Consider the following 25,704-nt stretch of genomic DNA (forward strand, 5'->3'; position numbering starts at 1 on the left):
CTCTTTCTCCTTCTGGACTCAAATTACATATATGTAAGAACATATCATATTGTCTCACAGTTCTTGGATGCTCTCTTCTCTTTTATTTGCCTCATTCTTGTTTTTTCCTTTTGTTTAAGCTTTGGTAGTTTCTAGTGACTTACATTCACTGCTGAGTCTTCTGATAGGTATAAAGACTGCATCTCTGATACTGTACTTTTAAATTTTTTCTACTATTTTCACTTGATTCGTATATTTTCACCTCTCTGCTTAAATCTCTAATTTATTCACAAATGTTGTTCACCTTTTCTACTAGATCCTTGTTGGAAAGCAGCTGTGTCTTCTTTCTGTGCTCTGCCACAAGCAAAATAGTCCTAGTGTCCCATCCCTCCTTGGAGAAAGGGTCTGTCTCTCTTCGCATTTCGGGCTACTTTTTTTCCTTGTCACTTCAGCTCTCTGATAGGCTCACAAAATTCTGATTTTGTAGTTTGTCTGGTGCTGTTTCATTTTTTTAATTGCTTAGGAAAAACCAGAATTCCTATCCATTTCCTCTTTTTCTTTTCAATGGTTTCAGTGAGGTACAAATTAATCAGCATAAAATCCACCCATTTTAAGTGTACAATTCAATGATTTTTATAAGGCTGTTCAACTATTAACCACAATCCAATTTTAGAACACTTCCATCATTCCCAAAAGATCCTTTGTGTCCATCTGCAGACAATTACCATTCTCATTCTCTGCCCAGATAACCATTAACCTCATTTCTATCTTATAGATATGCTTTTTCTGGACATTTTATATAAATGAAATTATATAATACGGAGTTTTTACATCTGGCTTCTTTCCTTTAGCATAATACTTTAGAGACTCATCCATGTTGTAGCATGTATCAAATGGTTCCTTTTTTTTTTTTTGCATTTGAGAGCCACACTCGCAGCATATGGAAGTTCCCAGGCTAGGGGTTGAATCAGAGCTACGGCTGCTGGCCTATGTCACAGCCATGACAACACAGATTCCAGATCTAAAAACCTTAGGATCCGAGCACAGGATCTAAGCTTGCAGCCTACACCAAAGTTCACGGCAACACCGGATCCTCAACCTACTGAGGAAGCCAGAGATGGAACCCACAACCTCATGGTTACCAGTCGGATTCATTTCCCCTGACCACATGGGAAGTCCCTCAAATGGCTCCTTTTTATTCCAACATACTATATTGACACATCACATTTTGTTTATCTACACATCAGGTGATGGACATTTGAACTGCTCCCATTTGCTGGCTATGAACATTCACATACAAGTCTTTGTGTGGACATTTATTTTCATTTCTTTGGGGTATATATCTAAGAGGGTAATTGCTGAGATTATGGCAAATTTTCACTTAACTTTTTAAAAAACTATCAAACTCTTCCAAAGTAACTGCAATATTTTACATTCTCACCAGCAACATGTGAGAATTTCTTCCTTCTTGAACTTTTTTTTTTCTTTGAACGTCAAAGATAACCATACTTTCACAGTCTTCTACCTCACTGGCCCCTCCTCCTCAATTCCATTTGCTGGAATTCTCTTCTTTCAGACTTGTAGAGTTTCTTCTGAGCCTATTCTCCTACATATTCTCTCTAGATAATTTCACTCTGCCCCAAAACTTTAAAAATCATTTATATGCTGGAGTTCTTGTTGTGGCACAGAGGAAATGAATTCAACTGACATCCATGAGAATGCAGGTTTGATCCCTGGCCTTGCTCAGTGGTTAAGGATCTGCCGTTGCCATGAGCAGTGGTGTAGGTCACAGACAGGGCTCTGATCCCGCATTGCTGTGGCTGTGGCGTAGGCCGGCAGCTGTAGCTCCGAGTGACCCCTAGCCATGGATACAGCCTAAAAAGCAAAAAAATAATTTATATGCTGAAAACTCCAAAAGTTGTATCTCTAGCTTTAACTCTTCCCTGAGGTGAACTGCCTATATGGAACTGCCTATCCCTATTTGAATGTTTAACAGGAGACGTTTCAAACACATCTCTTGATTGATTCTCTCTGAAACTGCTTTCTCTTCCCCTGTTTCAGTAAATTAAACAACTGCTCACCTTGTTTTCCAGATCTAAATCTTAGGAATAATCCCTGATTCTGTTTTTCTCATAGCCTAGTTCCAATCCATCAGCAAATCCTACAATCACTATCTTAAAAAATGTTAAGCTGAACCGTATGAATTTTCCAGCAATTTAACCTGAATATTTCTATCTCTACATCTCATATTTTAGTTCACCACTCTCTTTTGCCTGAATTACTTCAAGATACTCCAAGATGACCTCCTAGCTCCTAGTCATACTTATGGTCTATCTTCCCACAACAGCCAGAATCATCTTTTAAAAACACAAGTCATTGGATAGCCATGTGCAAAAGAATGAAACTTATACCATACACAAAAATTAACTCTAAATGGATTAAAGATTTGAATGTAAAACCTGTAAAACCCCTAAAACTCCTAGAAGAAAACATACACAGTAAGTTCCTTGACACTGGTCTGGGTAATAATTTTTTTAGACCCAACTCCAAAAGCAAAGGCAACAAAAGCAAAAATAAGCAAGCAGGACTATGCCAAACCAAAAGGCTTCTAGACAGTAAAGGAAATCATCAACAAAATGAAAAGGTAACTTACTGAATGGGAGAAGATATTTGCAAATCATGTATCTAATAAGAGGTTAATATCCTAAATATATAAAGAACTCACAACAGCAAAAAAAAAAAAAAAAAATCTGATGAAAAATTGGGCAGAAGTGAAAAAGCATTTTCCTAAAGCAGACATACAGATGGCCAATAGATACATGACAAAGTGCTCAACATCACTAAGCATCAGGGAAATACAAATCAGAACCATGAGATATCACAACTGTGAGAATAGCTATTATCAAAAAGATAAGAAATAATAAATGTTGGAGAGGATGTGGAGAAAAGTGACCCTTTGTTCACTGTTGTAGGAGTGCAAATTGATGCAGGCACTATGGAAAAAACAAGGAGATTGCTCAAATAATTAAAAACAGAACTATATAAGATCCAGGAATTCCACTTCTAGGTATTTATCTGAAGAAATTGAAGACACTAATTCAAAAAGGTATATGCATCCCAACGTTCACTAAGCAGTATTTACAACAGCCAAGACATGGAAGCAACCTAAGTGTCCACATATGGATAAAGAAGATGTGGTGTTTGTGTACACACACACACACACACACACACACACACACACACAAACACAGAGGAATATTACCAAGCCCTAAAAAAGGAAGCCGGTCATTTGTAACAACGCGTATGGATCTAGAGGGTAGTATATTAAGTGGAATAAGTCAGATACAGAAAGACAAATACCTTATGATCTCACTTAAATGTGGGATCCAAAAAAACAAAACAAAATAAAAATAGACTCACAGATACAGAGGAAAAAATGGGTGGCTGCCAAAGGGGAGAAAGTGGAGGTTGGGAACATAGTTGAAGAGGATAAAGAGGTATAAACTTGCAATTTTAAAATAAATAAGCCCATCAGTATATAGCATACAGCATAAGGAATGTGGTCAGTTTTATACTAAATTTGTGTAGGGACAAAATGTTACTAGACTTATCATGGTGATCATTTTGTAATGTAAGTATCAAATCACTATGTGGTACATCTGAAACTAACATTATATTGTACATTAACTATATTCCAATAAAAATATATATAATGGAATATTATTCAGCCATAAGAATGAAATCTTGCCATTTGTAATAAATGGATGGACCTTCAGGGCACTATGTTATGTGAAATAAGTCTGACAGAGAAAGACAAAACTGTATGATTGCATTTACATGTGGAATCCAAAAAGCTCCCAAAACCAAAAAACCAAGCTTATAGATACAGAGCAGGCTGGTAGTTGCCAGAGGTAGGAGGTAAGGGGAGGTGAGGTGAAATGGCGAAGGGGGTCAAAAGGCACAAACTTCAGTTATAAGATTAAAAAGTCATGGGGACATAATATATAGTATAGTGACTATAGTTAGTAATACGTATTGTACATTTGAAAGTTGATAAGCAAGTAGATGTTCAAGGTCCTCTGCACAAGAAAAAAAATTTTTTTTTGTTTTTTTGTCTTTTTGCCATTTCTACGGCTGCTCCCAAGGCATAGGGAGGTTCTCAGGCTAGGGGTCTAATCGGAGCTGTAGCCCCCGGCCTATACCAGAGCCACGGCAACATGGGATCCAAGCTGCATCTGCAACCTACACCACAGCTCACAGCAATGCTGGATCCCTAACCCACTGAGCAAGGCCAGGGATTGAACACGCAACCTCCTGGTTCCTAGTCGGATTTTCTAACCACTGAGCCAAGATGGGAACTCCAAGAAAAAAAATTTGTTGGTAACCATGTGATGATAGCTCCTCTTACTGTGGTGATCCTTTTGCTGTATACAAAAATATCAAAATGTTATCTTGTACACCTGGAACTAATATAGTTTTATATATCAATTATATACCTTGATTAATAAAACACAAAATACCCATCAGTGTCCATTATTCTTCTGCTTTTAAATCTCCATTGGCTTTATAACAAAATTTCAGAGAAAGTCTAACAAAGTGTGGACAACAAGGTGCTACAGAACCTGCCCCTGCCTGGGTCCTACCACTCCTCCCCTCATTCACTAGGCTCCAGACACACAGGCCTTCTTTCTGTCCCTTAATCACACCAAACCCATTACCATCTCCAGGACTTGACCTTTGCTGTTTCCTCTGTCAAAAATATCCTCCCCTGGGAGTTCCCATCTTGGTGCAGCAGAAACAAATCTGACTAGGAACCATGAGGTTGCGGGTTCATTTCCTGGCCTTGCTCAGTGGGTTAATGATCTGGTGTTGCCGTGAGCTGTGGTGTAGGTCGCAGATGCGGCTCAGATCTTGCATTGCTGTGGCTGTGGCTGTGGCTGGCAGCTATAGCTCCAACTCGACCCCTAGCCTGGGAACCTCCATATGCTGCAGGTATGGCCCTAAAAAGACAAAAAAAAAAAAGTTAAAAAAAAAAAGAGCCATGCCTTAAAAAAAAAAATAAATTCTCCCCTTAGATTTTGGGATGGCTGGTTTCCTTTCATTATTCAGTCTTCAGCTCAATTTTCACTGTCTCAGAGAGCTTTCCCCAGGCCGTTCAAGCAAAAATATCTCCTCTCCCCTCATTCTCTAACATAATGATCAAATTCTGAATAGAATTACTACTATATAAAATCATCTTGTTTATTTATTTATTATATGACTTCTTCAATTATCAGCTCTGTGAGATGAGGGATCTAGTCTGTTTTGTTCACTTTTCTTAGTGTTTAGAACAATGCTCAGCACCTACTAGGCACCTGACAAATGTTTATGAATGACACTGTGCATGATAAATGATAAATGAATGAGTGCATATTATCTCAAAGTACTCTTTACCCCCTCTTTTCAGCATTTCTCACACTACACTTTTCTTGTCTTACACAGCTGTAGCAGTTAATAAGTATGAGAGAGGAAAAGAGAAGAAATATCAGAGTACTGAGAGAAATGGAGAAATAGTAACTACGTAATAATTCTTCTAAAAGATTAAAAATATATTAATAATAATAATAAAAGATACATTAAAGAATATAAATACTTCAATATTTCCTTTATATGACCCATAATGGACAGGAAAAAGTATATAAAGAAAAATTTGAAGAATAAAGAGAAACCTAAAATTTAGTTAATAATCTTTTTTTTTTTTTTTTTGTCTTTTCAGGACCACACCCACAGCACATGGAAATTCCCAGGTTAGATGCCAAATTAGAGCTGCAGCTGCTGGCCTATGCCACAACCACAGCAATGACAGATCCAAGCTGCATCTGCGACCTACGCTGCAGCTTGCAGCAAGGCTGAATCCTTAACGCACTGAGCAAGGCCAGAGATCGAACCTGCATCCTCATGGATACTAGTTGGTTTCGTAACCTACTGAGCCACAATGGGAACTCATCAATAATCTTAAACTCAGTTCTTAAATATATGACAAGTAAACAAATACATTTTCTTAAATTCTAATGTTGAATAATATACCGTAAATAAGGAAGAAATAATTTCTTTGATTCTCAAGGACTAGCCATGCCCCTCCCATCACAGGTCTATAACATACTAAATGTTCCTTCTGTCTCTTCATACAGCCAACATCTACTCATTCCTCAGCTCTCAGATGAGCCTTACTTCCTTACAGATTTCTTAACTACGTCAAATATCTATCCTGACCATGAACTCTTGAGGAACAATGCCCTGTTCCTCCAAAGGCAGGTCACAGCCACCCATTTACATTCATTTGTGAGATGATTTGATACAACTGTGGACTAAATGCTTTATGAAGGCAGGGCCCATGTTTATTTTTATTCCTCACCGTATCCCCAGTACCTAGCACAGGATGTGACATATATGAAGATATCAGGGGAAAGAATAAATGAATGAGAGGGAGTGGCCTTATTTCTCAGGCTCCTTCTATCCCAAGTCAGCCCTACTATGAATTAACTCAGGGGAGATTTCTAGCACAGCTGAACTGTACATCATGCCATTAAACATGCTGCTTATTTCACGCTCCAAGACCCCTGCTTCTCTACTTCTATTTGCTCATAGTAACAACTACCTTAGTCCAAACAGAATTTGGTTATTCGACTGGAAGAGATGGGTGGCAGTCAACCAGACCACAAACAGAAATACATGACCTTGTAATAAAATATCTTCTTATTTAAGATGGATAAAATGTGATTAATAAATCCTCTTAAAAACAAAGTCCCTTTTAATAAGGTGGTCAATGTGTAGAGGAGGATTTAGAAAACCCTTGGTGCTTCTAAGACCTGGGAGAGGAGCTGCCATGACTGGGGGAGTTGTGGTGGCCCATGTGCTGCCACAGGCTTGGAATCAGAGGGATGGCTTAATAGAAATATACGAGAAGGAAAACATCTACGGTCCTTGTCTTGGTACTGTCACATTTCAACTGCTTCATGTAGGAAAATTACAACCTATTTTAAATTGTGAAAGCAAACAGGTACAATTATTTTATTTAAAAAAAAATCTGTAATAAAAGTTTTTCTCAGAAAAGGAACGAGTTCATTTGAAACACATTATATTTACATTAAAGACAATGCCATTTCATGCATCACGATTTCAATTCCTTCTCTTCTTAGATGCTATTAAGTCATTTCCAAACAATTACTCTGATGTTAATGAGAATATTCTAATGTCTAATGAGAACATTTTAAACTCAGAATTATGTCTTAAATTCCTAATAAAAAGAAACGCATGTATTTATTTAAATTTAAGAACACAGGAATGAGAAATGGAATTTGATTTTTGCCTAACTTCTAAAATGTATCATAAATGCATAGCTTCTGAGTCATACTGGAGAATTCCCACATGTTATTTTGTTTCATTGATATGTTGGTGTCTTCACATGGTCTGTATTATAAAGAGTCTTATCATTCAACATAGCCTAGTGTTTCTGATCTGAGCTTTCAGTTTATAAAATGGAAACTGCTTTTAGGAAAAACCTGAAGAAAATACTGATTCTGAAATCCACAAAAGAACAAGAGGGGGACACTACGAAGTTCATTAATGAAAACGGTGGCTACTCTCCTCTACTTTGTTCCCCACGTGATGCTCCTTTCCCATGTGGGGTGTGGAGGCGCAGGTAACAGTCCTGAGAGGGAAATGACTTGCCTACCATCTCACCAGCTTAGCAGGACGACTGAATCCAGGACCACACATCCTGGACTCCCACCAACCTCTGGGGACAATCCTTCCCCATTCCATTCTTCTCTTGTTCCCTTTTCCACTGGACCAGGTCTACATGTCAGGCACCATACTTTGGAGGAAGTTGCCTTTCCTCTCAGCAAAGTCAGTCTCTCGAGAGGAGAGAGGTATGTCAAGTTTCTGGATACCTCTTCTTCCCTAGTATTTCAAACACTCAAATGCTCAAGTTCATACAGAAAAAAAGATCAAGTTTATTAAGTAAATGTACTTGGTCCTGCCCTAAAGGCAACAATTTTGTTCATAAAAACAATACATGCCACACATAGAGAGATTTATAAACTATATGGGTAAAAAAAAAAAAAAAATGAGGAAATTGACGGTTACCTGAGTAGGGCTCTGAAGACTTAAGTCTAAACCACAAGTAAATTCTGTATGATGTTCCACTGTTTCAAGAAGAGGGTTAGGCTTTGAAAAGTTCCAGAATCTGTGAATATAAAGAAAAAATAATTTAAATACTAAAGCTACCAAAAATTTTACCTAAGAAAAAAGATACTTCACAAAGTAAAGATTTAAAAGTTTCAACCAATTCATAAATGCAGAGCCCCACTACTAATCTATACTAAAAAAATCTAATAAAGGAAAAAAGCACTCTATTCCATTGTATATCAAAAGACAAAACCAAAATGGAATTATTAATCAATCTGCTCTTTTAAAAGCTTATTATATTCCCATTAGTATACCTTGTAGGGTGGAAGCTTAATGAGCTTTAGTTGATTGTTTGGGTTTTTTTAATATCGTACAAGGACATTTGAGAAGAGAGACACTAGGCTTTTTTAGCAATTTCTAAAAGCATTCATGGCTATAAAGTAAGGATATTGGATTACATGAACTCTAACATTTTATGTTTTTAAATACTGCTTCATTTCTCAACAACTGACATGAAAAGATTGTAGGTTTAATTTACATTTCAACAGCAATTCAAAGTCTTTAAAAAGAATCTGTTCTCTCATGAAAATCTCTGTAATTCTGACACAATCTTCTTTTTGAGGCACAGCCTTTCTTATAGACTCCACGTCAATGTAATTTCTAGAGTCAAGGTAAACTGAAATGTGTTTTCCTGGGCCAACATTAAGTATTCTATTTACCCTCTATAGACTCAGGGTGGTAATATTTACCATAATATATCTCTGATTGCGACTGTACAGAGAAGAAATTTGGCCCTATTTTCAATGCACAAAATAGTACTTTATTTCTAAAGCTTTATTTGTTCATCATCTTTATTATTTGACTATAAACATACCACAAAAACGGCGCATTCAGAATCATAGAGTCATTCCCAATTCAGCTTCCCTAATGATCTACAATATAGAACACACTGAAGGTTTTGCAGATCTCTTTGAAGGAGAGTAAATACACAGAACTAACAGTTAGTTTGCTTAACTGGTGGTATTATTTCCCTAATAAACACAGAGTTGGTCTTATTAAGTTTGAAAAGGATTGTTGCTATGGATAATCCATTGTATGGGTACCAGAGAAACAATGAATAAATAGCTCATTTATCAGATTACTGAAATCTACAAAATATTTAAGGGAAGTGATTTTACTTTTGAAAATTTGCCTGTCCAAACAAATGAGGGAACAAGCTGCAGTGTTTCTCAGAAATCATAGCAGTGGTCTCTGCTATCTTTGCATATTTGTTCCTTTGGGTCAAGAGAAGAAATTATACTGAAATCTAATTTTCCAGAGCTTGATAATGTTTATGTAAGCAAAAGTAAATATATAATTGTGTAATTTCATTTCTGAAACATGGTTATTTATTGATTTGCATTATTTGAAATGATAATCAAATGATTTTGTATATACCCACTATGGTCCAAAAATATTCAAAACGGTTTTAAAATTTGTGATGACAAAAAGTATATAAATTGAAGGGAAAGTAACTTTAAGCCTGCAATGAGACTGGTAAACAAAAATGTATTCATGAAGTTGTATATACTTGACAGGGAGGAACTGGAGATGCTAAGCTTTCCAGCAGCCAAAGGAGAAGGGCAGAGGCAATCAGGCCCTGAATTCACAGGGTCTACAGTCAAACTGCTCTCGGGAACCTCAGAAGGAAATTCACTCTCGGGAGTTCACAGAGAAGAAACCCTGTGCTTAGGCAATAAAGAGCATCCTCAACATGTCGTAAGGAAACACAGAGATGGTGTTTCGTGGGCTGCTACTCACAAGGCAACGGCATTACCCCAAAGGGTAGTTTAGCAGAATCCTTCTGCGGGAAGGTCAATTTAATCCAGGTGTCAGCTCTCTCTCTTCATTTGAGATTTAGATTTTATTTCAGTAGCATGGGATTAAATGCTTTTTAGACAAGTCAGAAAAACTGGCTTCTTTTAGAACTTTTTAAGGTTAATAAAAAAAATTACCCTCCTGACAAGTTCCTGGAAAGCAGTTTTTATTGTTATTTTTAAAAATTTAAGCCAGTTAAATGATGAGACTGCATGAGGACAAGACAGGTAGGCCTTATGAAATCAGGTTACCTAATAAGAACACCTTGTGTGAAACCATCTGACTTTAGCTTGAACAAGTGTGATAAGGAAAGTCACACATGCAGGAGGGCTGAATTCTACTCAGAGTCAATTTGGATTTGCTCTACTCTACAGCTTAATGGGCAGTCATGACCCATCCAAACCACATCACAGATTCATACCCAACCTAATTTTATTTATTTATTTATTTTTAAAGGAATACATTTATTTATTTATTGCTTTTTAGGGCTGCATTCACAGCATATGGAGGTTCCCAGGCTAGGGGTCAAATCAGAGCTGTAGCCATTGGCCTACACTATAGCCACAGCAACACCAGATGTGAGCGGAGTCTGCAACCTACACTGCAGCTCACGGCAACGCAGGATCCTTAACCCACTGAGCAAGGCCAGGGATAGAACCTGCAACCTCATGGTTCCTAGTCGGATTTGTTTCCACTGAGCCATGATGGGTACTCCCCTAATTTCAATATAGGAAAAACTATCAAGTATTTATCTACATTTTGCAAAACACTCATCAAACAAAATGCATACTAAAACTCGAAGGTTACAATCTGGTGAAGGGAGGGGCTAGTCTAGTGAATGAAATAAAAGTGCTATTGGCTATTACATAATTTCATAGTTCTGACAGAAATTATGTAATATACAAAACATTTATTATGGTGCAAAAATGATGAGAGGTTCACTCCCAGAAGACTGGCTGACTTGGTACCAAGGTCAACATTCTTATTGAAAATAACCCAAATCCTACATTAAACAGAAAAACAAACACACACCACAAACACTTCATAAACGCATCAGTGAGGAACACTCAGGTAAAAACGGTGAGAATACTGAAAACCCAGAGCAGGAGATGGAACGATGAAGCCAGCTTTTGCCTGGAAGGGATCTGCTAAATAGGGAAAACCCAAGCTTCAATGTTCTTAACCTCACAGAGGAGTCAGGGAAATCAGAAAAAGTAGTATGAATAATTTCAATGTAATTTCAGTAAATGAAAATGTCTGATCAAAAACGTCAAGTTGAAGACAGTCAACTGCAATAAGCTACATAAGTTGAGAAAACCAGAAGCTGAACAATGTGAGTATATGATTGTCATTTGTTTTAATTGCTTAATGGCTTTTAAAGTAAATAACAAAAAGAGGAGTTCCCGTCGTGGCGCAGTGGTTAACGAATCCGACTAGGAACCATGAGGTCGCGGGTTCCGTCCCTGCCCTTGCTCAGTGGGTTAACGATCCGGCCTTGCCGTGAGCTGTGGTGTAGGTTGCAGACGCGGCTCGGATCCCGCGTTGCTGTGGCTCTGGCGTAGGCCGGTAGCTACAGCTCCGATTCGACCCCTAGCCTGGGAACCTCCATATGCCGCGGGAGCGGCCCAAGAAATGGCAACAACAACAACAACAAAAGACAAAAGACAAAAAAAAAAAAAAAAAAATGAATAAATAAATAAATAACAAAAAGAAATACATGCATTTCTTTCCTCATTCCCATCTTCAATGGCAACTACTGCCAACAGTCTGGTATATATCCTTACAGAATTTCTCCATCTATCTCCATTCAAGTCTCAGTAGGGAAGGGTGAACCATCAGGAGGCGGTGAGCTTTCTTCCAGGTTTTCTCATGACTGCGATCAAGGGAGTGGGCAAGGTCTCCCCCTTCAATCTTCCTCTGGGCTCTAGGGTCTTATAAGTTCTATATATCTGCAAGCCTTCATGCACCTATCACACATGTAAAATGGGCTCCTTTTAATTGGGAGAAGTCAGGCTACATATATCATTAAGTGGTCAAATAAGGCATATTATTTTTAAGTGAAATGTTTGTTTTGGTCCAGCACATATACTACTTGGTGCCTTTTTGTCTCTTTGCTGATGAAATCACTGACTATTTAAGCTGTCTCATGGGAAGTAAATATACTGGACAGGCCTCCAATGATTAAAAATATTACAGAACTGTAGGAGCATTTTTCATTTAAATTGGAGATGGAAAGAGAAAAAGTCATCATAGCTCAGTGTCTTGGTTGAGTTCCATTTTGCCTTCTGACTCCACTATTCTTGAACAAAAGCAAGTATTAGCACTATGTCAAATAAAACATCAAAACATTTCAAAACTTAAGCTGAAATTACTTTTACTTTATTAAAATGCAATGCGAAATCTCTAAACTAGCATTTTTGAAATTTAGCCTACAGATGAATTCAGCAGGTTTAAAATATTTTTCAAAGTTCTTCCTTTTCCTTTCCTCTTCTCAACTTAAGAGTTAGTTATTAATTCTCTGTGAGTCTTTCCTAACTACAAGAAAAAGATGGGGATGTTGTGGCAACCTTTCAGTGCCTTAAATGTACATTAATTTTAATTAGTTATTACTTAGTAATTAATTATTAATTGTGAGGTTTTTGTTTGTTTTCGCACTGCTCATAATTTAATTTTTTTAGAGATCAGAAGGCATTTCAGGTCCTTTATTAGTGACTCATGGTCATCTTGTGTTTTTAACATTTTAATAGCCAAGTGCACCATTATAACTCCCTCTGCACTGTTTGGTCAAGCAGTCTCTAGAGTGATAAGCAAAAATGTCACAACAGCTTTTTTTCTTATTATTTAATTACTTACTCATTGGACAATTTATAAGCCCTACAATGTACCAGCACCAGAAACAAGAGAGACCTGGCCTCAGCCTTCCTGAGTTCATAGTCCAGGGGGACAGACCGACATTTTTTTTTTAATCACAAAAATACAAATGTAATTGCAACTGACAAATGCCCCCAAATACAACATGAAAAGATGTAAGAATGAAGTCCTGAGGAAGCGACAGTGAGCTGAGATCTGAAGGTTGAGGAGTTAGCTGGGTGGAGAGGAGAGAAAGCAATGTGCCCCTTTCTTTTTGGCAAGGAGCCCTGTGTGACAGAGAGGGTCCATGAGGCTGGGAAAGGGAAAGGGAAGAGCATGACTCCAGGTATAAGCAGGGCCAAATCACATGCAAAGGCCATCAGTAGACCATGCAAAAAATTGGGGAGTTTCTCTTAAGTGTTAAAAACAAAATCAACAACAACAGTAAAAAAAAATGCTAAAGGGTTTTAAGCAGGAAATTTATACATCCAGCTTTGCTTTATTTTAAAACAATTTTTTTTTTGTCTTTTTTTGGGGCCACACCTCTGGCATATGGAGGTTCCCAGGCTAGGGGACTAATCAGAGCTACAGATGCTGGCCTACACCATAGTCACAGCAACACCAGGTCCAAGCCATGGCTGAAACCTACACCACAGCTCATGACAACGCTGGATCCTTAACCCACTGAGCGAGGCCAGGGATCAAAACCGCAACCTCATGGTTCCTAGTCAGATTCGCTAACCACTGAGCCATGATGGGAACTCCTTTCAAACAATTTTTTAAGTAAACTTTTAAGATAAGAATAGTTTTAAATTTACAGAAAAATTGGGAAGATAGTGCAGAGAGTTCCCATGCTGTATGACCCCATGCAGTATGGTCAGCTTTGCCCTTTAAAGGGGTCTCTGGCCACTGTGAGAAGAATGGACTTGAGGGCTCAGGAGTGGGTGTGGGAGATCAGTGGTCCAAAAAGAGATAACAGCAGCTTGGATTTGGGTGGTAACAGTGATGATGAAGGAAGGCTGAAGTATTAGAGATACAGTTAGGCAGAAGAATTAATGGGAAGAGAAATCAAGAATGACTCCCAGGAGTTCCCATTGTGGCTCAGCAGAAAACGAACCCAACTGGTATCCTTGAGGATGTGAGTTCGATCCCTGGCCTCGCTCAGGGGTTAAGGATCTGGCGCTGCCGTGAGCTGTGGTATAGGCTGCAGATATGGCTTGGATCCTGTGTTGCTGTGGCTGTGGCATAAGCTGGCAGCTGTAGCTCTGATTTGATCCCTAGTCTGGAAACTTCCATATGCCTCAGGTACAGCCCTAAAAAGCAAAAAAAAAAAAACAAAACAAAAACAAAAAACAAAAAACAAAAAACAAAAAACAAAAAACAAAAAACAAAAAAACAAAAAAACAAAGAATGACTTCCATGTTTCTGGCTTCCATCATAAGATTTACAATACTTCCATGCATTTACTTGTTTTACAGATCTACTTTCCTCTGATAGGTAAGCTCCCTGAATTCAGGGATAGTATCCTATTCTTAGTATCTCCTGCATGTATAAAAGTGTCTGACACATGGACACCCAAAGACTGTTTCAAGAATGAATGAATAAAAAAATTCAGTGAGAATATTAAGGATGAGATAAATAAATAACAAAGGCCAATCTCATAAATAGAGTAGTTTTAAACCACCTACAGACATGGGTCCCAAATGATGGGCCAATGACTCATTATATCAGACATTCAGAAAATACGCATCTTCAGTTTTGCTGAGGAATTTTTTCCAGAAAATTCCAACTGAGTAGAGCAGAAAGAAATCCAAAAATCTCCTCCTAGGAAATACGGATGCTTAACCAGCTAAGTTTGGAAATCAGCATCTAAAGCAGAACATCTCAAACCTAACAGATACAGATCTGATAAGTTCCCATTAGAAACAACAGTGATTTCAGGCAGAAGGTGAGGAGAGGGAAAAAGCCATCAGGGCAGTGGTTATCAACCTGGTCTGTACTGGAATCCACTGAGAAGCAGTGCATCTTCTCATCTACCTTGCTGTCTCTTCCTAACTGAGGTATCGTCCAACTGACCAGCTCTTTTTGTAACCTCAGAGAGTCCCATCCTTTTGAAGTAAAGCCTTCCTGAGTCGAACATATGAAATCCTGGGCTTATTATTTTACCTCCTGGATCACTTTTGCAGGGGATTAAAAAAGAGAAATTATAGACTATCAAAACAATTTTGTAAAGTGCTAAACTTTCATTCATTAATTCAAAAATATTGAGTACTAATGTTCATTTTGTTTGCATGATTAGATTGGAGAGTTATTTGTTTTTCTTTCTTTCTTTTTTTTTTTTTTTTTTTGGTTTTGGAACTGGTAATAACCAAAATAAAGTTTAAAAGAGGAAAACATTAATTGCCTGCTAAATGAAGAAAAAGGAAATTTGAATTACTTAACTATTATCAAAGACGTCTTTTAGAACACTCAATCACAGAAATCCAGAAACTATACCATCTTTACAATCTTTCAGGATTAAATATGATAAACTTCTAGACTTATAAGCTCATCAAAATGAATTAATAATAATATTTCAACTGAAACGTTAATTAGATCAGTATTTTAGAGGGGCTGAATCCACTCCATCACAATAAACATTAAGTCCAGGAACCACATATCACAAAGCTGAGAGTACTTTGACAAATTAAAGAAAACTATCAGCTGATGGGGGGCTTGTGCTGGGAGTATTTATGGCTTCGATCCACAGGGATGCAGGCGAACTCTCTGAAGAATGCCACACCTCAACATGAGGAGATGAAGGGAGAAAGAAAAACACCCACTGGGTTTGTTTCCTGCTTACTGGTACACATTAAAGAACCATGAAATCATTTTGCAATAAAAGTGTCACACAAATATCTGACTAAAAAATAAAATGCTAAGAACTCCATCTCTTCATGAAATAGTACCCGTTTCTCAGCAATAATAGCCTATGTACACCTCTGCTGTAACTGGTGCCAACACCAGCAAAAGAGCATTTCACAGAAGTCCAGACTGTAGCATGATTAATGGGATCAGATAAGGCTGCTCTAGAGGCTCCCTCCACACCTGAACGCTGAAGAACAGTGGCCTTGCAGCAGCTGCCTGCCTGTGCTCTGGCCACTGATTAGCTCTATCACCATGAACTATTGCACGTCCTCCCCTCTGCAGCTAACTAAGCATTTGTGGATAAACCTGCCCAGGTTGTCAGGTTGTGGAATGCCTGCACAGATGACAAGGATCTGCTCTGATGAACAACCCTCTCCTCGGGGAGGCTGTACATGGTGATGGGGTCACAGGGAGAAGACCGACACCAACGAAGGTCGGAGAGAGAAAAACAGAGACAGAGCAAACCACATAATTCTGTTTCTTTTCTGGTGACTGGACATGAAAGCTGGAAAAACAGAAAAAGAAATCAGTCTGCAGGAAGAGGAGGAATGAGGAAGCAGGCACTGGAGGAAAGCAGTTTCAGGACTTTCCTTAGGTCCAGTTGCACTCCTGTCCTTGGGCTCTGAGGGACCCATATTTTGAGACATACTCCCCTGTACTACTGAAGCTTGCTCAAGACAGTTTGTTTTACACACGAGAGTGCATGCACGCACACATGCACTCACACACGCACACACATGACCTAATAGCGGAAAAAGAAAAGGGACGCTGCTGAATTTTGCTTAAGATGAAAACAGATGAATGATTTTTGGGTTTTATTCCCTAGAGAATTCATTCTATTAGGTCAAATCTCTAAGAATTCAATTTGAGAGTATTTAGTGTTGTCACATTCTAGATTGGAGTTTTAGGACCAACAAGGGTGAATTCTTTATCCTTGAGTTCTTAGGGGACAGAGTAAACTACTAACAACTGATAGGTAGGTACCCCCTTGTTTTAGAGACTACGTGTGCCAATCACTAAGAGAGGAAAACAATGAGGTTCTCTGCTCCATAACCTTTTTCTTAAAAACTATAATTGCAGAGATTAGAGTCCATGACTTCTACAAGGTTCATGACAAAGAAGAGCCCCTTCCTGCTGCATCTCCTCAACCCTTCACCTCAGAGGCAATCACTTTAAATTCTTTTAGCTGTTTCTTCTGACATTTTATCCTATATTTCTAAATAAAATGCTCACAGAACTCATTGATTATTTTCATTTTCAGCTTTTATCTTTTGACTTCCTACTATGGAAATGAGGCAAAACAACATCTACATTAGAAAATATAAATACATACGACAAAATCCACTCAGTTGCCTTATTGACACTGCACAACAGAATTTTTAAATTATAATGCAAATTAACTGACAAAACACATAAATTTCCTCTTGGAACTAATCAGCACAATTCAAAGTTCAAAGCAGTGACTTCAACTGCATTAAGCTAAGGCTTAACATTCCTCATTCCTCTTAGATCTATTTCTTCATGTGCTTGCATTAGGTTATGAATTAGACACAGATTTTGTGTCTTTCTTAAAGAAAAATGTTAGCACCAAATAATCCTAAAAATGTTCTGCAGTTATAAATCAAGGTATTTAAAATCTAAAGTCTTACAAGTTTCTTTCTAATGAATGTATGTTGTTTCATTTTATAGGAAATTATTTTCATTTTTCACCCTGCATTTAACTAGCAAAATTATGCTTCATTTCACCAAAAGATCTTTCCAGTATGACAATAATTACCCTAAGAACTTTTAATTTAAACAAGTCAAATGGAAAAACTCCTTGGGGACATATCAACAAACTTGGGAGTTACCGGTTCATAAAATAGTATCTTAACCATTAAGTATAAAAAGCTTAAAGAGATTTAACAACAAAATGCGTATTATAATTAATATGTAATAAAAAATAAAAATATCTTTTTGTAACTTAAATTAACAATTACCACACCAATAAAAGATTCCAGGAGTTCCTGTCATGGCTCAGCAGTAACCCGACTAGTATCCGTGAGGATGAGGGTTCGAGCCCTGGCCCCACTCAGTGGGTTAAGGATCCAGTGTTGTCGTGAGCTGCAGTGTAGGCTGCAGACACAGCTCAGATCTGGCATTGCTGTGACTGTGGCTGTGCCCAGCATCTGCAGCTCCAATTTGACCCTTACCCTGGGAACTTCTACATGCCACTGGGGTAGCCCTAAAAAGTAAAATTTTACAATCTAGTCAGTACTGACTTAAATATAAGAGAACAGCAAGTTTTCTCCATCTTCTTATCTCAACAGGACTTTCCACTTCACATTCGGTTTTATTAATTACTACTTCAAACATAAAGTGCAAACCATATTTAAATACAATTGTTTTGCAGGCTTTTAAAGTCAGAGTGACCAGAAGATACCATAAGTTTTCATATAATTGAAATTCACTTGTATTTATAAACAATTATTTAGTATATCCATGCCCTGGATGCCAGGGACAAAGCAATGAAACAGACAAGCCCTTCCCCATAATCTGGCAACATGCTTTATTGACACAATATGTATTCAGTACTAAAATATCCTTGCAAGAATTAAACAAATGTGTGAATGCAAATATTCTCATTATTAAAAAAGAAACCGAGATGCCTACATTAAGATGCTTTCTTAATACCAGTGATGAAGTTTGGTGAACCTTTACCACAAAGCAGCAAATGTGGTAGAATTACAAAGACATTTATAGCTGAGATCTCTGAAAGGCACAGAACATTAAACAACTCTGATCATTTTAAGAATTCAGTGGTAGTTCCTACCAATGTTAACAGTTAGTAACATATCATTAGTCACACGATTTCTTGTGGTTTGAGGAACAAATGTAGAGGAATTAAAAGCAACTATCTTAGATCTCCGCTCACAGATGACAAAAGTATCCACATTAACAAACAAACACTGAAAAAAATAATAAAAGCAACTATCTTAAAAGATGAAGTAAAACGATCATTTGAAGCTGCTCACATTCAGCCACATTTCTTATCTATTTACTTTGGCTGACCTTTTTTGTGAGTAAGGGGGACTAGGTAAAGTTGAAATGAAAGGTTTGTGAGACAGAGTACATATTCAGCTATACTATATGTTTACTTTGGCTGACCTTTTTTTATGGGGAAGGGGAAGAAAGAGAAGTATCTGCTCGTGGAAATCTCTGTGCTAATAAACATAAGGATCAAAAAAAGCCCATCAACCACACTAAAGTTAAGACACTTACTGTATAAAGGCAAATCCCACAAGAGTAAATGTGACAAAGATAAAAGGTATTTCTGTATCTGCTGCTTTGTTAGGCTTCTAAATTTACTACAACCCAACTAAAGGCCATTTTCTGCTCATGGAATACAATATATTTATCTTATTTTACAATTAAATATTACAATTAAACATCACATTGATCAGAAGGCATTAATAGTAAGAAACATTTTCAGCATCTTACATAAGCAAATACAGCTTACTTTTCTCTCAAATGTTTTTATTTTGAAAATTATGAACCCACAGAAAAATTTAAAGAATAATATATGGAACATCCACATACCCCTCATCTAGACTCAGCAAGTGTTAAAATATTGCCACAGTTGCTGTATCTTGCTCTCCCTACACATTCACATATTTTATAAAACATCTCTGCTGAACCATCTAAAAAAAAACTGCAGACATCATGCCTTGAGTGTCTTTTTGTGCTTCTGCTTGTTGTTAGCAATTTTGATCAGAAATATGAGAGTGTATATTTACAGTGATACAGTACTAAGTACAAAGTCTGAGGAATATATTTGTGAATGAAAAAGAGGAGACTGAAACTGACTGAGTGCCTGACATGGGCCCAGCATTGTGTGAAGAGCCTTGTATACACTGATGTTGAAATCTCACAACAAGGCATTTTGTGACTGAGGAAACCGAAGGTAAGTAACTTAATAAGAGACTAAATATAACAATAGATAATAATGGCAAATTCAGGATTTTCAACTACATCTCTTTCTCTTGCAGCATGCAGTCTCCCAAAGAAACAATTACTACAAATATATAGATAATATATAATAATTTAGAGGAAAAGACAGGTTGAAATAAAGGGATCACGTGGTTATGGATTTGATTAAAATGACCCCTGCACAACTTGCACAATGCGCTCATTAAAATGACCCCTGCACAACTTGCACAATGCAGGCTGCACCACTGCACAAGGTACTCTTCCCTACCTCACCATTCACAGAGCAACATAATTATCTTATTAAAGTAATGCTAGGTAAGATGAGTGATGAATACCATAACTTTCTTTACTGTACTTACATTTTAAAATAGAAAAGTTAGGAGTTCCCGTCATGGCACAGTGGTTAACAAATCCGACTAGAAGCCATGAGGTTGCGGGTTCGATCCCTGGCTTTGCTCAGTGGGTTAAGGATCCAGCGTTGCCGTGAGCTGCAGTGTAAGTTACAGACGCAGCTTGGATCCTGTATTGCTGTGGCTGTGGCATAAGCTGGCGGCTGCAGCTCCAATTGGACCCCTAGCCTGGGAACCTCCATATGCCATGGGAGCGGCCCTAGAAAAGGCAAAAAGACGAAAAAAAAAAAATTTAAAAAAATTAAAAAAAAAATGGAAAAGTTATTATTACTCCTTATAGTCTCATTTAAAAGATCCATTTCTTTGAGCACTTACTGTGCACTAAGAGTATTTACAGATACTTTCATTTAATCCTCTGAATACCTCCGAAAGGCAGGTATCATTTCCTGTATTTCACAGCTCGTAAATGGAGCAGCTGGGCTTTCACCGCAAGTCTAAATGACTCAAAGGTCCCCATGCTCACTCCAGCACACATGGATTTCGAATCCAGAGAACCTTCCTGTAAGTCTTCAGAGCAAGGCATGGCAGGGACAGGACTGATTCCAGATAAACTCTCACCCCACTTTTTACTTTTCTCTCACTTCCTTATTAACTTGGAATTTTATTGAATTATAATCTATGAGTAGAGATTCAGAAAAAGTGAGCAATTCTACTATTTCTTCCAGTTAAACATCCTTTCTGAACAAAACAGTTACAAAGTCTCAGTCCTAGATGGCCTCCTCTTATCTCTCCCAATAAAACCTCAGAGTTACATATATAACCTTAGAGTTAAATAATATTGGTTTGTTTTTTTCAGAGAGATATCCCAAGTGCATCTTGGGACTCAAATATATTTTAACGACATGGTGACATAGTTCATTTAAAGACAGATCATTTCACATGTATTTACTATAGTAACACTGCACTTGTAGGAATCTGACTTTTAGAAGAAACAAACCGAAACAGAGAACCAAAAAAATACAGAAAAGGGTGTATATGTAATAAATGGCTCTTTTAAAGTCTGTGAATTTTCTTTTCTTTTTTTCTTTTTAGGGCCGCACCCACATATAGAAGTCCCCAGGCTAGGGGTTGAATCGGAGCTACAGTTGCTGGTCTGTGCCAGGGCCACAGCAAAGTGGCATCTGAGCTACATCTGCAACCTACCCCATAGCTCATGGCAATGCTGGATCCCAGACCCACTGAGCGAGGCCAGGGATTGAACCCGCATCCTCATGGATACTAGTCGGATTCATATACTGTAATTTCAAAAGGTTTCAAAATCCATAATTGTTTTGTTTTTGGGGTTTTTTTTCCCCTTGCTTTTTAGGGCTGCACACACGGCATATGGAGGTTCCCAGGCTAGGGATCTAATTGGAGCTACAGCTGCTGGCCTACACCACAGCCACAGCAACATCAGATTCGAGCCGCATCTGCAACCTACGTCACAGCTCACGGCAACACCAGATCCTTAACCCACTGAGCGAGGGCAGGATCGAACCTGCAACATGGTTCCTAGTCAGATTCGTTTCCGCTGTGCCACGACAGGAACTCCAAAAAATCCATGATTGTTAAGATAAAAGGTATGGCACATAAACTTTCATGTATCTATCATTGTCAAGACTCACGTGGAATACTTCAATCTTGCCATGATTATAGCTATTAGAGGGAATATTGTTTTCAGCAATTTAGACCCAATGGAGGTAATATTTAATATACAGGAAAAGGTTTTATATACTTGGAAATACATAAAGGCCCTAGGCTTACAGGAAGCTTTTAACATTGAGTAATATAAAAAGATTTGCAGGCAGAAGATCTAGGTTCAAGTTTGGCTCTATTACTTGCTAGCTATGTGACATCAGCCAGCCTGTCCATCTCTCTGAGTCAACTGTCTCCAGGAAAGAGTGAGTACACCCCGGCTCAATGGGTTAGGGAACCAGTGTTGCTGTGATTTGTGGTGTGGGTCACAGACATGGCTAGCATTTTGCATTGTTGTGGCTGAGGTGTAGGCCAGCAGCTGCAGCTCCAATTCAACCCCTAGCCCGGGAACTTCCAAGTGCCATAGGTGTGGCCCTAAAAAGAAAAAAAACAAAAAAAACCCCAGACCTGGTATTTTATAATACTAAAATACTCATCATAATGTCACCTGATATAATACCTACCATATAAACTATTTTAAAAGCTTAAAAAACTAAACAAAATATAAACTGACAAATAAATGAAAACTTAGATTTGAAGAGTTTATGTTACAAAAACTAGCCATGGAGAATCTAGAGTGATATCTGTATAATTATCAGTGCTAAAAACTAGTTACCACTGGTCTTATGTCTCAAAATTTTTTTTTGGTTAAAATGATTTTTCTGGCATTAAAAATATCATCAATCCAATGAGATTTAAAATTCTTCAGAGGATAAATTTAACTCATAGCACATGGTGTAAAAATCTACCCAAAATGCACCTTTCCTGACCTTTCCAATGAAAGGTAATGAGAGACTAAATTCACACAATGCATTAGCACAATTAAAACTGTATTCTCGACCTATGATGAGAGTTACAAATATGCATACATATGAAACATACATTCAAAAATGAAAGTCTCCCAAATGATTTTGTTTTCTTTTTCTATTCATTTTCCTTTGCCTAAGAAAGTCTTTGATAGTCCTACATTGTAATACACTATTAGTAGTTTCTAGTTACATTTAGTATGAAGGTAGAACAGTAACTTAGTTGCTATAATGTATGTGACAATTAAAATCCTATTTCTGGAAGAAAAATGATGTTGCTTCCATATACTGCCAGTGAAGCAATTTGGTTTAAGTTTTTTGTTTATTTGGTTGGTTGGGTTTTTGCCTGCACCTGCAGGATGTGGAAGTTCCCAGGTCAGGGTCTAAACCTGAACCACAGCAGTGGCAACAGTGGATCCTTAACTGCTAAGCCACCAGGGAACTTCTGGTTTAAGTTTTTTTACTTTGCTTCATATTAGGAAAATGTTTACCAATTTTATAGAAAAAAAGAACTCAAGGTTTCAGTCTCTACTAGGGATACTGTTCTCATTAACTGAGACAAATAATGTAGACAAAATGCAAGACTTGCAGAGGGAAGGAAGGGAAGAGAGTCCAGTCTGAGATGCTTATTTGGACACCCAGCTGCCTATATCCAGCACAGAGCTGAATAGGCAGGCCTGAAGCTCTCAAGAGAAGTCAGAGCTGGAAAAGGGGTGTGGGCATTACCAATTAGGATGGAGATGCGAAAAAAGTACTAAGCCAGGGAGTTCCTGCTACGGCTCAGCAGTAACGAACCTGACAAGTATCCACAAGGTTGTGGGTTCAATCCCTGGCCCCACTCAGCGGGTTAAGAATCCAGCGATGCAATGAGCTGTGGTGTAGGTTGCAGATGTGGCTTGGATCTGGTGTTGCTGTGGCTGCAGTGTAGGCCAGCAGCTGCAGCTCCAATTCTACCCCCAGCCTGGGAATTTCTATATTCTGTGGATGTGGCCCCGAAAAGAAGAAAAAAAAAAAAAAGTCAAAGATTACCAAGATTAAGAGAGAAAGAAAGATATTCCATGGTGAAGCATAAGAAGGAAGCATCAGGGTAGGATGAGAAAAACAAAAAAAGAACACGGAATCCCTGGGGTAGAGTTTCAAGAAGGAAGGTTTAATCAACAATGTGGAACGCAGAAGCAAGGTCCAGATGACAAGTGCTGACAAGTAGACTGGATGTGGTATTTCTGAGGTCACTGGTGGCTTTGCCAGAGCAATTTCAGTAAAGACGTGGGACTAAAGCCAGCTGTAGGTTTAGGAGTAAATGGACATGTAGTGGGTCTACTAAAATGTTGAAGAGCTGAAAATTTAAATCAATTTTAATTAAGTGTATATAAATTAATTAACATTAATAATTGATAAGTTTTGCATTAAACATGTCATTCCATTTGAAAATAATTTTTAGGCTAGATTTTTTTTTTTTTACTTCACAAAAATTCCTAAGTAAGCATTGCAATTGCCAAGAAATCATGATCAATCATAAGTGGGCCACTCACTGCCAAACGATTTCAAAAGCCAAAGTATAAAAATCTTTTCAAGGTAATTAGCCCTGTTTAATCAGTGATGTGGATCCATCTTATTGATTTAAAAGACATGGAGTGAGACTCCCAAGTAGAGCACCGTAGCACTGCAAAGGCCTCTACGGCCCTGGTGAATGGAGCTTAAGGGGACACTAAAAACTTGGCTAGGAAGGAAAGAGAAAATACAGGATGAAGGCAGAAGTTACAGGCTGAGAAGAATGTCACTGCAGAATTGGAGACTGATGATAAAACAGAGAGAATAACGTGCTGAAGGCACAGAGGTCTATGGGATTAAGAGCACGCACATGCAAGGGTTCTGAATAGCAGGGGAGACAAGGAGAGGCACAGGTTTAGATCAATTTACAGGCTTGCGGTGGAAACTGAGATCCTATGTACTTGGCCTACAATTTTTTTTAAGAGAGCAGTCTTGCTGAAAGTGAAGGGAATAGGTGTGGCTTGAAGAGAGAAGTAAAAGTTGGGATTTGGGAATCAAGATAAAGAATTAACACAGTATTTTCACATATGTCCTTTTATGTAATTCTTGAAATCACCTCGCAAGCTTATGAGGACAGATACTTCTGATTCCATTTTATATATAAAGAAACCTGAACTCTACGTTATATAGATAAACTGCCTATTTGAATGTCCTTTTCAACTATGTTAAAGATCTCATATAACCTAATTATAATCTCAATTTTTACAAATCCGCTATGACACTTTTGATCTTGTTGTATGTCACAGAACCACAACCTAAGTCATCTCTTTCCCCAGAAGCACTAAACATCTATTCCCTAGCCTCCAGTCTTGCTCAAGATTCAGGAAAAATGCAAAGCCTAATTTTTAAATGTGGAATCTGGGGGAAAAATGTAATTGTAATGTATACATGTAAGGATAACCTGACACCCTTGCTGTACAGTGGGAAAATAAAAAAAAATAAAAAAAAAAAGAATACACATCAAAAAAAAAAATGTGGAGAGAAAAAAATCTATAAAAATACTGAATTACTATGTTGTACACCTAAAAGTAATATAATATTATAAATCAACGATACTTCAACTTTAAAAAGCGGAAAGAGGCGCTCCCATCGTGGCGCGGTGGTTAACAAATCTGACTAGGAACCATGAGGTTGCGGGTTCGATCCCTGGCGTTGCTCAGTGGATTGAGGATCTGGTGTTGCCGTGAGCTTCAGTATAGGTTGCAGATGTAGCTCAGATCCCCTGTTGCTGTGGCTCAGGCGTAGGCCAGAGGCTACAGCTCCAATTAGACCCCTAGCCTGGGAACCTCCATATGCCACGGGAGTGGCCCTAAAAAGGCAAAAATAAATAAAATAAAATAAATAAATAAATATAAAGTGGAAAGAATATTAAGACTCTGAGCTGCAAACTGTAATGACCTCTGAGCATAGTTAGATACCTACAAGATTTTAGAATACTGCAGTTCACATTCAAAGCCCAGGCTTAACAAATATTCCTAAGATAAACCTGTATCAATAAAGGCAGGGCATTTCCCAAATTATTGTTTAGGGAT

At 37.9% G+C, this 25,704-nt stretch overlaps 1 protein-coding gene and 1 long non-coding RNA gene across 4 annotated transcripts in view; both read right to left on the reverse strand.

The window, feature by feature from the left end:
- Positions 1-25,704, reverse strand: part of LOC146405986 (uncharacterized) — a 436,419-nt gene that overhangs the window by 308,710 nt on the left and 102,005 nt on the right. The window lies entirely within an intron of this gene.
- PEX7 (peroxisomal biogenesis factor 7) overlaps positions 1-25,704 on the reverse strand; it is an 88,663-nt gene that overhangs the window by 22,200 nt on the left and 40,759 nt on the right. For all 3 annotated transcript variants that reach the window (XM_021087521.2, XM_084955471.1, XM_084955480.1), the window contains one exon: positions 8,107-8,206. In XM_021087521.2, coding sequence (XP_020943180.1) covers positions 8,107-8,206 — 100 coding nt within the window. The remainder of the gene's footprint in view (positions 1-8,106; positions 8,207-25,704) is intronic.

This window comes from Sus scrofa, chromosome 1 (assembly GCF_054392235.1).
Source record: "Sus scrofa isolate SSC_HxYL_T2T_F1_AM1 chromosome 1, Sscrofa_HxYL_maternal_Yorkshire_Landrace_v2.0, whole genome shotgun sequence".
Classification (NCBI taxonomy): domain Eukaryota; kingdom Metazoa; phylum Chordata; class Mammalia; order Artiodactyla; family Suidae; genus Sus; species Sus scrofa.